We start from the raw sequence: 14,140 nt of genomic DNA, 5'->3' as shown, positions 1-14,140 counted from the left end.
TATATATATGTATGTATATGTATGTATATATATGTATGTATATGTATGTATATATATATATATATATATATATATATATATATATATATGTATGTATATGTATGTATATTGTGTGTGTGTGTGTCTGCGTGTAGTGCAGAAATGTTTTGTGGTTAAGAAGTTAGAGAATGAGAGAGGAAAGGAGACAATAAGGTGAACATACTATAGATGTTAAGTATGAAACTTTGAAAGTGACAATGGTTGTGAAATGGATTATGAAGCTTAATGATGGTTCGTTTTGGTCTGGAAGATATCTAGGTGCAGTATTGCACACATAACTTGTCTTTATTATCTTATTCAGTCAGCTCCTGTATATGTCTTGCTGTTACTTAGCCCCAGGCTCGAACAAACTGAACAGAACTATAACGAAAGGTATTCCAGCCATGCCTATTCTATCTTTGTCTCAGAGAATCTCTATCCAAGACTATATTAATTAATGTGTCAGATAGGCACATTAGTTAATGTACTTTAAGTCCCTTGCCATCAAAAACTATAAATAAATATATATATAGTTGTACTGAGGTGAATAAACATCAGCTGTAACTTGAAGCATCTCTAGATAAAAGTATGATTTTATTCTTTAGCTTTAATGGTGTGCGGCATGGAGAACAGAACATCCTCCTCCTCCACCACCACCACCACCACCACCACCACCGTTGTCATTACCATTATCATCGTCACCCCCTCTACCATCACCACCACCATTTTACTGTTGCTTTTAATGTTGGTATGGACGTTGGAAGTCATCATGGATTTGAGTTAGTTCTTATAAGGAGCCATATACCTTCATAGATGGTTGAAAAAAATTTATATCTTACCTATATGTTTCACTTTTGGCTGGGTTTCTTTGTCTGGAGGCCCATACTATCTTTAACTACTGCACAGAGTAGTCTGGGTGCATTTTATAGTGACACCAGCACTTGAAAGATTGCCATTGCCTCAGCAAGACAAAACAAGGCTAAAGGGATGCTATGTGTTCTCCGTTCATTTACCAGCCACTTTACAGGTTGCAGTGGGTGCATTTTATCATGGTACCAGCACTACAGAGATTGCCATCTCCTTGATGGGACAGGATTAAAGGGTCATCTTGTCCCCTATTCAAGGGACAGAAAGCTATTCACCATTCGTAACACCATCGTCATTGTTGTTGTGGAGGTGCATGGCTTAGTGGTTAGGGTGTTGAACTCGTGATTGTAAGATTGTGGTTTCAATTCCTTGATTGGGCGACATGTTGTGATCTTGAGCGCAACACTTAATTTCATGTTGCCCCAGTCTAGCTGGCAAAAATGAGTAATCGTGTAATAGGCCGGGGTCCTATCCAGGTGGGAAATAAGTTGACCATGAAACCGGAAACTGTCCCTTATGAGTTGGCATGACTTGAGAAGGTAACTTTATCTTTTGTGGAGGCACATGGCTTAGTGGTTAGGATGTTGGACTCATGAATCATAAGATTGTGGTTTTGATTCCTGAACCAAGCAATGTGTTGTATTCTTGAGCAAAACACTTCATTTTATGTTGCCCCAATTCACTCAGCTGACAAAAATGAATAATAGGTGTGGGAGTGGCTGTGTGGTAAGTAGCTTGCTTACCAACCACATGGTTTCGGGCTCAGTCCCACTGACGGCACCTTGGGCCAGTGTCTTCTATTATAGCCTTGGGCCGACCCAAAGCCTTGTGAGTGGATTTGGTAGATGGAAACAGAAAGAAGCCTGTCATATATACATATATATATATGTGTGTCTGTGTTTGTCCCCCCCCCCACTATCGCTTGACAATCGATGTTAGTGTGTTTACATCCCAGTAACTTAATGGTTTCGCAAAAGAGACCTGATAGAATAAGTACTAGGCTTACAAAGAATAAGTCCTGGGGTCAATTTGTTCGACTAAAAAGACAGTGCTCCAGCATGGCTGCAGTCAAATGACTGAAACAAGTAAAAGAATAAAAAGAATAATCCTGTGACAGACTGATGCCCTTTCCAGGTGGGGAATGTATATGCTATGGAAACCAGGAAACTGGTCCTTATGAGTTGGTAGGATTTGAGAAAGTAACTTTACTTCCTAACAACCAAAGGTGGGCACTGTTAATCAAAAAGTTAACTTTGTTAACCATTAATCTGTTAACCAAAAAGTTAACTTTGATAACTGTTATCAGTTAATTCTTTAAAAATATAACGGAAGTTATCAATATACTATTAATGCTAATTTTTATAATAGAAAAAAGGCAAGAAATCAGTTTTTGCCCTAAAACCACCTAAAAACACGTTTTAAAAGTGCCAAAACTATAAAATCTGTTAATGGAAGTTAACTCAAGTTGACTTGATTTAATGGAAGTTAAATGTAACGGAAGTTAATTAGTTCGATAATGATTTCCAAAGTTAACTTAAAAGTTAAATTGTTAACAAAAATGTTAACTTCCTTAATTAACGATTAATGGTTTGATGCCCAGGTTTGTTGGCTACATCATTGTTGTTGCTTTATTGTCATTTTACTTGTTTCAGTCATTGAACTGGAGCAAAGCTGGGACACTGCCTTGAAGGATTTAGTTGGATAGATCGACCCTAGAAAGTTTGGTACTTATTCTATCAATGTCATTTGCTGAACTGCTCAGTTCAGGGACATAAACGTACCAGCACCGGTTGTCAAGTGGTGGTGGTGGGGACAAACACATGCACATGTCCATATATACAACAGGCTTCCACATAGTTTCCGTCTACCAAGTTCACTAAAAAAGCATTGGCTGGCTCAGGGCTTTCATAGCCCAAGGTGCTACACAATGGGACTGAACCAAAAACCACATGATTACAAAGCAAGCTTCTTAATCACACAGTTATATCTATTCCTGTTAGAAGTACCATAAAATTATCCAGTTATTTAATATTGTTGAAATCTAATCATTCATTGAGTCTTAAAAATGTCCTCTTTGTCCATATATTTATCAATTAGGTGGTTTGTGATAAAACGAGGCATTTAAGCATTGCATTAGACTTATCTCAGTGATTAAATACTGAGGAAGGAAATTACTCTGTGATTAAATGTTTGATCAAGCTATTTCAGTAATGGCGAGCTGTCAATATCACTACATCAGGTGTTTGCATTCATGATTGCTTATGGTCTGCCACATCAATTATCATACAGGTCATATCCATGGGTACAGTAGAAGTAATGAATGTGTTTAATAGATGTGAATTATACAACTGAATAAACAGTTGGCTAAACAGATGGTAAACAATATTATTTCATAGAGTGAATTAGTAGAAACTGAGAAAACTTGTGATGTTCTACATCAATAAATAGTACTGAATTGGCCAAAAAGTCCATTTGGTTCTTATTGAGACTAAACTGCAAGCACTCTTATCAGTACTTCAGTCTGTCCCTTGGACATGCAAGCTTGTTAAGTACTTGATATTTCAATATAGTTTGAAGTGAACTTGTGATGAGACAGGCTGTTTTTCGTGTGCTTGAGATCACTCTGAAAATGGATAACCAAAACGAACATTTTTGACACTGCATGCTTTTTTATTTCAAAAATAAGGCAAGAAAGTGGTGGAAATCCTGCATTGTGTATGGAAAGGGTGCTGTTATGAAACATGCGTGCCAGAAGTTATTTTCGAGATTTTGATTGGGAAATTTTTCAGTTTAAGATGCACCACACTTCAGCTGCCAACTGAGATTAACAGTATTACCAACCCCCATTTTACAACCAGGATGATTGCAGATATTCCCTAGATGTCCAAAGTGAGTGTTGGAAATTATTTGCATCAAGTTGGTTATATCACCCGGTTCAATATTTGGGTCCCATATCAATAAAACGAGGTTAACCTTACCCAATGGATTTCCATCTGTGATTCATTGCAGAACAGTGAAGAAAAGTTGCCCTTTTTTGAAGAGAATGGTGATATGGGATGAAAAGTGGATTGTTTATAACAATGTGAAGCACAAATGATCATGGGAGAAGTGCCACAAACCACCATGAGCAATCTCCAAAGCAGGTCATGCTTTCAATTTATGCAAGCTTTTTACCATCAGATGTTTACTATGAGCAGCTGGACAAACTAAATATAGTGACCCACCAGAAGTGTCCAGCACTTGCTAATTGTAAGGGCATTGTCTTTTATTATGATGATGCCAGATCACACAGTTTACAGATGTGGAAGACATTACTAGGGCTAGGGAGTGTCATTGCACCCTCCTTATTTGTCTAACTTTGCACCTTTAGATTTCCATGCTTCAGTTTCTTCAAAATTCATTGAATGAACAAACCTTCAATTCTGAAGGGGATGTAGAAATTAGCCAGTAAAGACAGGAAATTTTTTGAGCAGGGAATAATGGATTTGCCCACAAGATGGCAGAAGTTGCCGGAATAAAAACAGCAATTATATCATTGATTGAATAAACTGCTTTGTGTTTAAAATTTGTCTTATTTTCACTTAAAATACCAAACGGGCAGAACCAACCACATGGTTCTGGGTTCAGTCCCACTGCGTGGCACCTTGGGCAAGTGTCTTCTACTATAGCCTCAGGTCGACCAAAGCCTTGTAAGTGGATTTGGTGGACGGAAACTGAAAGAAGCCTGTCGTATATATGTATATATATATGTGTGTGTATATGTTTGTGTGTCTGTTTGTCCCCCCAACATCGCTTGACAACCGATGCTGGTGTGTTTACGTCGCCGTAACTTAGCGGTTCAGCAAAAGAGACCGATAGAATTAGTACTAGGCTTACAAAGAATAAGTCCTGGGGGTGATTTGCTCGACTAAAGGCAGTGTTCCAGCATGGCCACAGTCAAATGACTGAAACAAGTAAAAGAGTAAAAGAGTAATGGCATCAATCTTTATGCTGTGATGAAGAAAAGACTTGTATTTTGTTTAGAAACCTTCATTGGAGAGAGAGGAATTGTTGTTAACTGAATATTTTTGTAATATCATTTTTATAGATGAGTTTATAATAGGTACAAGCTTGGCTGTGTGATTAAGAAGTTTACGTCAAGTGTGATCCCTCTGTGTAACACCTTAGGCAAGAATTTACTATAACCAGGGATTTGACCAAAGCCTTGTGAGTGGAATTTGGTTGACAGAAACTGTGGAAGCTTGTAGTGTGTGTGCGTGTGTGTGTGCGTGTGTGTGTGTGTGTGTGTGTGTTCATCCATGTGTCTTCTCTGACACACTGCTAGGGCAGCAGTGATGGTTGTTTGCATTCTACTTAAACAAACTCAGTGATTCAAGGTGAGGCAATGTAGAATAAAACACCTCACTTAAAAACTTGTAAAAGATGGTGTCAGGCAAGGGCATCCAGACATAGAATTCTGCATCAAGAAGCCTCATACAACTCATAATAACAAGAAAAAAACATAGAAACAGACAGAAAAACAGTGATGATGATGTTAAATATCACTGGTTCTAATGCTAAATGCAATTCCCTTCAAACTCCTTAACTATTTTGTTAATGTATTTCTATTGAAAAACACTGCTTTTGTTCCAATTAAGTTAGAAGACAGTGAAGAATTTAGTAAAATAACTTTGTCATTCTTAAGCTGGGGTTTAGAACATGAATTAACATGGAATTTTAATGGATAGCTTTATTTTGGATCACTTTAAAACAGGAAATTTGTATCAGGCTTTATACAGGCTAGTATCAAAAGGATTAATGTTAATCAGTTAAATACATGGCATTTTATTGTGGCTAGGGAGGGTCATTATGTCAATATTTATTTCTTTATTGCCCACAAGAGACTAAACATAGAGGGAACAAACAAGGACAGACAAGGGGATTAAGTCGATTACATCGACCCCAGTGATTAACTGGTACTTATTTAATCGACCCCGAAAGGATGAAAAGCAAAGTCGACCTCGGCGGAATTTAAACTCAGAATGTAACTGCAGACGAAATACTGCTTAGCATTTCACCCGGCGTGCTAACGTTTCTACCAGCTCGCCGCCTTATATCAATATTATTAACACACACACACTGATTCAATTCCACTCCTTTATCATTAGTCAATTGGTTACATATCCAGGGTACAAGGCTAAAGACCCCCTTTGGTCATGAATGACCATGGGATTGCACCTGGAAAGTTAGCCTCTGAAGAACAAGCCTGGGCAGGTTGTTTATAGAAGATCATCAGTTGCCCATGCATATCAGCCTCCCTTCTCCATACCACTGATGTTATCCAAGGGAAAGTCAAAGGCAGATACAGCTTGGCACCAGTGATGCCACAACTCATTTTTACATCTGAGTGAAGTAAAGCAATGTGAAATAAAGTGTCTTGCTCAAGAACACAACACACAACCTGGTGCCGGTGTGGCTGTGTGGGAAGAAGCTTGGTTCCTGACCACGTGGTTCTGGGCTCAGTTCCACTGTCTAACATTTGGGCAAATGTCTTCTACTAGAACCTTGGGCTTCCCAAAGCCTTGTGAGTGGATTTGGTAAATGGAAACTGCAAGAAGCCCAATATATATATGTATGTGTGTGTGTCTTTGTCTGTTTGTCCTTCACCACTCCTTGAGAACTGGTGTTGGTTTGTTCATGTCCCTGTAACTTAGCATTTCAGCCAAAGAGACTGATAGAACAAGTACCATGCTTAAAGAAAATAAAGAACTGAAGTTGATTTATTTAACTAAAAATTCAAGGTGGTGCCCCAACATGGCCACAGTCTAATGACTGAAACAAGAAAGAGATAAAAGATAAAAAAGCAATTTGTTTTCTCTCTTTTCTAGCCTCTATAGAGCATACTGTTTCTGTGAGGTCCATATCATTAATTCTGATCATGTACAGAGTTATTGATTGTAAGGTGTGTTTAAATTCTTGTACCTAGTCATGTGTGAAAAGCAATAAATGCATAGTGTACTTGATAGTTAAGTAACGTGATTTTTTTCTATTGACATAAATGTTTTGTATACCAAAGGTGTGAATCACTTATAGTGGATATGATCCATTTTCATCCGTGTGTATGTGTACATGTATGTATGTGTGTGTGTGTGTGTGTGTGTATGTGTCTGTCTGTCTGACTGTATGTATGTATGTATGTATGTATAAATGTTTGTTTATATATGTATACACACATTGAGGTTGCAAAGCAAACTTGCTAACAACAATATGACTAAAATCACAAATAAGCTAAACATTTACCATGGTTTAAATGTACAGAATGATGAATTCTTTGTGACTGAATTAGCAATTCTGTTGTTGTTACTGTTGTTCTTATTATCAGCCCCCCCCCCCACATCTGGGATGGTTGAGCAGACATATGATCAAAGGCATTCCAGCTGTGATTGTCCTATCGTACATTCTTTTGCAGAAAGAGAGTATATCTACAACTTTCTGCCTTGAATACTCTTTACTCTTTACTCTTTTACTTGTTTCAGTCATTTGACTGTGGCCATGCTGTAGCACCACCTTTAGTCGAGCAAATCGACCCCAGGACTTATTCTTTGTAAGCCTAGTACTTATTCTATCGGTCTCTTTTGCCGAACCGCTAAGTTACGGGGACGTAAACCCACCAGCATCGGTTGTCAAGCGATGTTGGGTGGACAAACACAGACACACAAACATACACACACACACACATATATATATGTGTATATATATATATATATACACATATATACACATATATACGACGGGCTTCTTTCAGTTTCCGTCTACCAAATCTACTCACAAGGCTTTGGTTAGCCCGAGGCTATAGTAGAAGACATTTGCCCAAGGTGCCACGTAGTGGGACTGAACCATGTGGTCGGTAAGCAAGCTACTTACCACACAGCCACTCCTACGCCTATAATAATAATACCTATGATAATAATAATAATAATAATAATAATCATAATCATCATCCTTTCAACTATAGGCACAAAAACTGAAATTTTGGGGGAGTGGACTAGTCAATTACATCGAACCCAGTGTTTCACTGGTACTTAATTTATCGACCCCAAAAGGATAAAAGGTAAAAATCAACCTTGGCAGAATTTGAACTCAGAATGTAGCAATGGGTGGACTACCACTAAGCATTTCATCCAGAGTGCTTATGATTCTGCCAGCTCACCGCCTTATAATAATATTAATTCTTTCTATTTATTGGCCACAAGGGTTAATATAAATCAAAACATTAAAGGACAGCACAAGCCGATATACTAAGGGTTTTTCAAAAAAAAAAAGGGTCCATGTAAACATTTGATAACAGAAAAAACAATGTAACAAGTAAAAAACCCCTATAGGGGGACGCACTTTAAAGGTTACTTGAGGAAAAACCCATAAAAGCCATGGGTGTCTAGTCAACAGGGTAAGAGCCCTTTCTCTTTTTATACCTTTTTTTAATAATAATGATAATAATAATAATAATAAAAATATGTATTGAGAGGGATTCTTTGGGGTTTGAATAATTCACCCCTGGAAAATTGGGTGTTTTTTTCATTGTCCTTAAATAACCTTTAATAAGGGACTTTTTAGGTGGGATGGGCTACTTGATCTGAAGAAAAATTCTAACTGGGTTTCACCTGCAAGGTCATGCACTGCTTATATTAATATGAAGTCACCATGTCACGTATATATGGTCGTGATGCATGTACGTAGTGTACCCTTGTCAAATGGGTAGTCATGATGGGTATATTGAACTTTGCAGCATCACTTTGATGGCTGCTCTCTCACTTGATAATCGTCATCATCATCATCATTTAATGTCTGTCTTCCATAATGATAATGATTTCAATAATATTAGGGATAAATTCAATTGAAAATTCGAATTAAAATTATAGTCAATCTTCAGGTTAATGATAATAGTTAAATAAATAAGCAATTATATTATATTAAACTTTTTTATACTTTTTGGTTAGATAAAAAAAAATTTTTAATTTAAAAATTAAAAAATTAAAAAATATAAAAATATAAAAATTAAAAAATTTTAAATTTTAATAATTAAAATTTTAAATTTTATATTTTATATATATATTGTATATTATACTAGCAGTATCGTCCGGCGTTGCTCGGGTTTGTAAGGGAAATAACTATATAAGCATTTTTAGAGAGTTACTTCCCTTATAGATGCCAATTCGAGCTTTCTTAGCCATTTCTGTTTTGGTTTCTTCAAGCCATGAAGTCCTTTGTTCTAAAAGAACGCTGGTCTCCTTGACAACGCTTTACGACGTTGATTTCCTTACACTCCCTTCCCCACAGCTTCACGATGGAGGGAAGAAGGGGGAGAAGCAAACAGGTGCAGGTGTGACCATGGACGCCAACTCTGCCGCCATCGACACACGAAAAATTATGCATTAAAATGGAATAAAAAATGATGTTAAATTATTTTTAAAATCGTAGACTCATCGTAGACGTGCGCTAATACTCAGACGGGCTCGATATGAATCACGACTATAAGATACCTGAATTTGGTTAAGCTGCACCGCAAAATGTGGGAGTAGTTAGGAATCTAAATCGAAGGGGACAGACACTCACACAACTACAGTTTTATATATATAGATTAATTATATTTATTTTTTGTGTTTTATGTTTTGGTTTATGTCTATCACTGTTTGAGTTGCCTAATAGTGGTTTTATCTCTAATTTAATTTATATATATATATATATATATATATATATCATTGCTATTATGTTAAACTGTTGTATGTCAAAATTTGGCCAAATGCATTTTTTTCAATATTTATTTTTGCTTGCAATAACCAGTTCTTTTGGTCAAACTATTGTATCTCCAGCTGCTTCAGATGTCAGGATATCAAACATCAAAGTGTAGTACAACAATTTTGTTATGGAATGGTGAAACTATTTTTTTGTTTTCTGAAAAAGTAATGTTTTGGACTTATCACACTTTTGCATAATAGCAGCAATATGCAATATATATAATAATAATTTCATTATGACTCTCTCAAAGCAATGTTACCTATGACTTTCAGTGCCTATGATATCTGGTACTTTGAGAAAGTCATCTGCATGGCGTCAAATCGCAGCCTGTTGGTAAACAAGCAAGGCACATACTTTCAATATTTGTGTTCCAAAAGAAGTGAGCTGGCAGAAATGTTAGCATGCCAGGTGAAAGGCTTAGCAGTATTTCGTCTGTCTTTATGTTCTGAGTCTAAGTTCTACTGAGCTTGACTTTACCTTTCATCCTTTCAGGTTGCGTACTGGGGTCGATCAAATCGACTGGCCCTCTCCCCCAAAATTTTGGCCATGTGCCTGGAGTAGAAAAAATATTTGTGTTCCATAATATATTTGTATATATAAATGCATGTGTGTTTATATGTGACTATATGTGTGTATATGTGTGTGAGTATGTATGTGTTTGTAACACATATTCAAGAGCTTCATCATTATCTTTTTATGCCCACTTTCTTCATGGCTTTCTTCATGGCAACATGGTTTGGATGAAACTCTGTTGAAGAGGTGTGCTGTGGCTGAATGCCTTTCCTGTCACCAAATCTTGTTTTCAGATAAAGTACTTGTTAATCTGGTTCTTTGCATGATGGCAAGCATAAACATTGATGTTGCATAGCTGGGGACATATATTTATACACACATGTACGCACACACACACACACACACATGCATGCATGCACACATGCATACAAGCATGCTTGCACACACACATTTAGCATCTGTTTTTCCATGCTAAATATGGGTTGGATGGGAATTGATTTTGGGACAATATTTTGCCAACATTCTCTTTTTTTTAGTTTAGAGTCTTTTATATATACATAGAGAGAGAGAGAGAGAGAGAGAGAGGAGAGAGAGAGAGAGAGAGAGAGAGTTATGTTACGTTGCTGTATATTGAAACTTTCTATAGTGTTTTATAAGTGCTTTATAAGTAATTCTTTATGTGTATAAAATCTTCTCATTTCAGTGTGCTCGAGATGGCGATATTAACAGTACCAAATTAATCCTAGAGTACTTGAATACCCAGAAAAAGTTGCGTAGAAATATCAACAAACACGATGACAATGAGTTGAGCCCATTGCATTATGCAGTACGCTATGGCAATATAGATATTGTGAAGCTGTTGGTTGAAAATGGTGCACGTAAGGAACCTTTGAATTTATTCCAATAAAGTTTCTGTGAAACAAGTACAGGCATACCTCACCCTACGTCGTTAATTGGTTCCAGGAGACATGACTTAAGTCGAAAAATGACTGAAGTCAAATTAACTTGTCTCTAGGTTAGGCTGAATTTACTTGTCCCTAGGCTAAACCGTTAATAACCATTCCCAGTTCTGTACTTTATTTATGAATGCATTTTCAATAATACATGGTTAATAAAAACCTTTTTTACTCTACATATTTTAATATGATTTTATATGCTTTTATTCTTATTTATTGTACAGTAACATGATTTTATGTGGTTTTAATGGTTTTCTAGTGATTTTACGATTCCAATATTTGTGGTGGACAGATGAAAAGTTGCGGGAAATGATTTAACTTGATTTTTATTTTTCCATATATTATTTTTGAAAACCGACTTTTAATCAGGAATGACTTAAATCAAAATGACTTAAGCTGAGGTATGCCTGTACATGTATTTGGAAGGTAGGAATATAAGTAACTGGAGTCTCCCAAGTTTATGACTGGTACTTACTTTATTGACTCCTGATGGATGAAGTGGAAACTTAATATCTGTCAACTGCTTCTTCTGAGAATAAGAGAATCAGTAGCAAAGCCTGTACAAAGGCTGAAAACCCTTGAGGAGGGGGAATTAGGAGAAGAGATAACTGGTAGGGGTGGTGACAGATTTCTAAACAGAATGAGATGTTAGATAACCGGTTAAGTGGGTAGGTTGATGAGCAGATGTGCTGGCTGCATTTGTCCTAGGAGAGAGAGAAGTGTAGGTAATATATGGAGAATAGCCCATTGACATGGAGGGGTTGGAAGAATAGACACAGGTAATGGTGGTGGGAGAAGGGATATCCGGTGTAGATGGTGCGAAGATAGAGGTACCCGGTATTGGTGGTGCAGGCAGGAAAGGACGGGCGCACCGCGAACAAGCAAAGGACGAAGGACGAAAATATGGAAATAAGAATGAGGAGAATTAAGAAGCAAAGTTTTATTTGGGGACAGAGGGATGAGAATATGGGAATAAGAATGTGAATTGAAATGAGGCAAAACGAGTAATTATCTTAATGAGTAAATATCGTAACAAAATTACATGCGATAAAACTAAAATTAAAATTAAAATTATATTTGAGTGGTTAGCTCATGAAAACAAGCTGTTAATAAATAATACATTTAAAGTGTTAGTGGCAAATGAAGTACAAGGGATAGAAAGAAAAGAAAAAAAACGAGAAAAATCTGGACATTGTTTGGCGAAGGAATGAAGGGAAAAGGAATGAATGGAAGGAACCACATGAATCGGGAGTTTTTAAACAGATAAACTGCGACCGGAAGTGAGTTTAGTTTGGGGACAGAAGGACGAAAATAATGCCAGTGAGGTTAAACAGGTCATGAACAAGTAAAGTTTTGTTTGGGGACAGAAGGACGAAAATATGGGAATAAAAATGTGAATTGAAACGAGGAGATATTAAAGATTAATGGAGAAGATGGAGTATAACAAAAAGCATTTAGTAGCACAACTGTTTTGGCTTCAAGTTGCACTGCTCCCTAGTGGGGGTGGAATGATGCAATAACACTCATAAGGATATTGTGCCACCTGAAGAGGTGGCACTGTACATTGCATCTGGTATTATTGCATCATTCCATGCCCACTAGGGACGAGTGCAACTAGAAGCTGAAACAAATATTGTGCTAATAAATGCATTTTGTTTTACTCCGTCTTATCCATTAATCTTTAAAATACACCCTATGTGTATCCTGGAATTTCTGGACATAGGTCAAATGATGAATGCAATATATTGCTGATAATGCCAGATAGCCATAAGTGGTGAACATGCTCCACAGACACACCATCTGGAACTTACCCTGAAATAAAGTTTGGACACTGCATTTAACACCTACTTTCTAAACCTTAATTTTTAGAATTTAAATTTGACTTACACACACACATATAGGAAGGAATTCCAACCACATTTTGTGGTTCGCTACCTCAACAGCTCCTTTATAGGATCCAGTGTCTAAAGACATCATCAGGAGGAACCACGTCCAGTTTTTCCCCTTACTCCTCTACGGTTTTTGACATGGCAGGGCCCCCGCCCCATTTCAGAGGTGTCTTTAGCTTTGGTGTTGAGTGCATTTCTTCTTTGTCCTTTTTTCTTCTATTCTTTGATTTCTTCATTGACCATCCTGCCAAATTTCACTATAAATTCTTGCCTGTAGGCTCCAGCAGCAAGCACCAGCTAACTGTCATGTCTAAGCTTCAACTGACCAATAGAGGGGAAGGGTGTTTAGTTTTAGCCTGTGCCCTCTCTAAACCTGCCTTCCAACAGTGTCATGTTAGTTTCAGTTCCAGCAGCCAGAGCTGACCAACTGTTTGGTGGTACAAGCCATTGAACCAGGAGGAGGGGGTGCTATGAACAAGAGCGCTACCTTATAAGTTCTGGTATTTATGCATTTAGGCAGATTTAATGGAGTGGTGGTGGGGGACGTTTTTTGGGTAGGTTGGTATTTAGGAGATAAACAGGGCACAAGCTATTGTTCTTAGGGGAGTGGTCAAAAGGCCAGAGTGTTTTTTGAAATGAGAAGAATCAGTGAGAAAATAAATAAATGAATAGAAAAATATGTTTTTTCATGTATATTTATCTATTCCCTCCACCTAACCATAACAAACTGCCTACCTCCTCTTGACCACCAAAAAGCAATTGTCTTCTAATTTACCTAAAATCCCATCCCATATATCTGTTTCTATTCATTTATTCTATTTATTCATTTATTTATTTTCTCACTGATTCTTCTCATTTCAAAAAACACTCTGGCCTTTTGACCACTCCCCTAAGAACAATAGCTTGTGCCCTGTTTATCTCCTAAATACCAACCTACCCAAAAAACGTCCCCCACCCCCACTCTATTAAATCTGCCTAAATGCATAAATACCAGAACTTATTTTGACAGCCAGCTTCCTGAAGATTTCATCTGAATGAAACAGTTCTAGTCCTGTAGAAGCTCCTTCTATAAAATAAATTACTTTACTCTGCTATGTATTGAGTACCTTATTTACTTTGGTT

At 37.1% G+C, this 14,140-nt stretch overlaps 1 protein-coding gene across 1 annotated transcript in view; it reads left to right on the top strand.

Moving 5' to 3' along the window:
* The window catches only part of LOC115232467 (transient receptor potential cation channel subfamily A member 1 homolog), a 72,722-nt gene that overhangs the window by 8,448 nt on the left and 50,134 nt on the right, over positions 1-14,140 (top strand). Inside the window, exon 2 of the mRNA XM_029802349.2 lies at positions 10,877-11,051. Coding sequence (XP_029658209.1) covers positions 10,877-11,051 — 175 coding nt within the window. The remainder of the gene's footprint in view (positions 1-10,876; positions 11,052-14,140) is intronic.

This window comes from Octopus sinensis, linkage group LG2 (genome assembly GCF_006345805.1).
Source record: "Octopus sinensis linkage group LG2, ASM634580v1, whole genome shotgun sequence".
Lineage (NCBI taxonomy): Eukaryota > Metazoa > Mollusca > Cephalopoda > Octopoda > Octopodidae > Octopus > Octopus sinensis.
The sequence above is the reverse complement of the archived record's forward strand: the minus strand, read 5'-3'. Positions and strand labels throughout refer to the sequence as shown.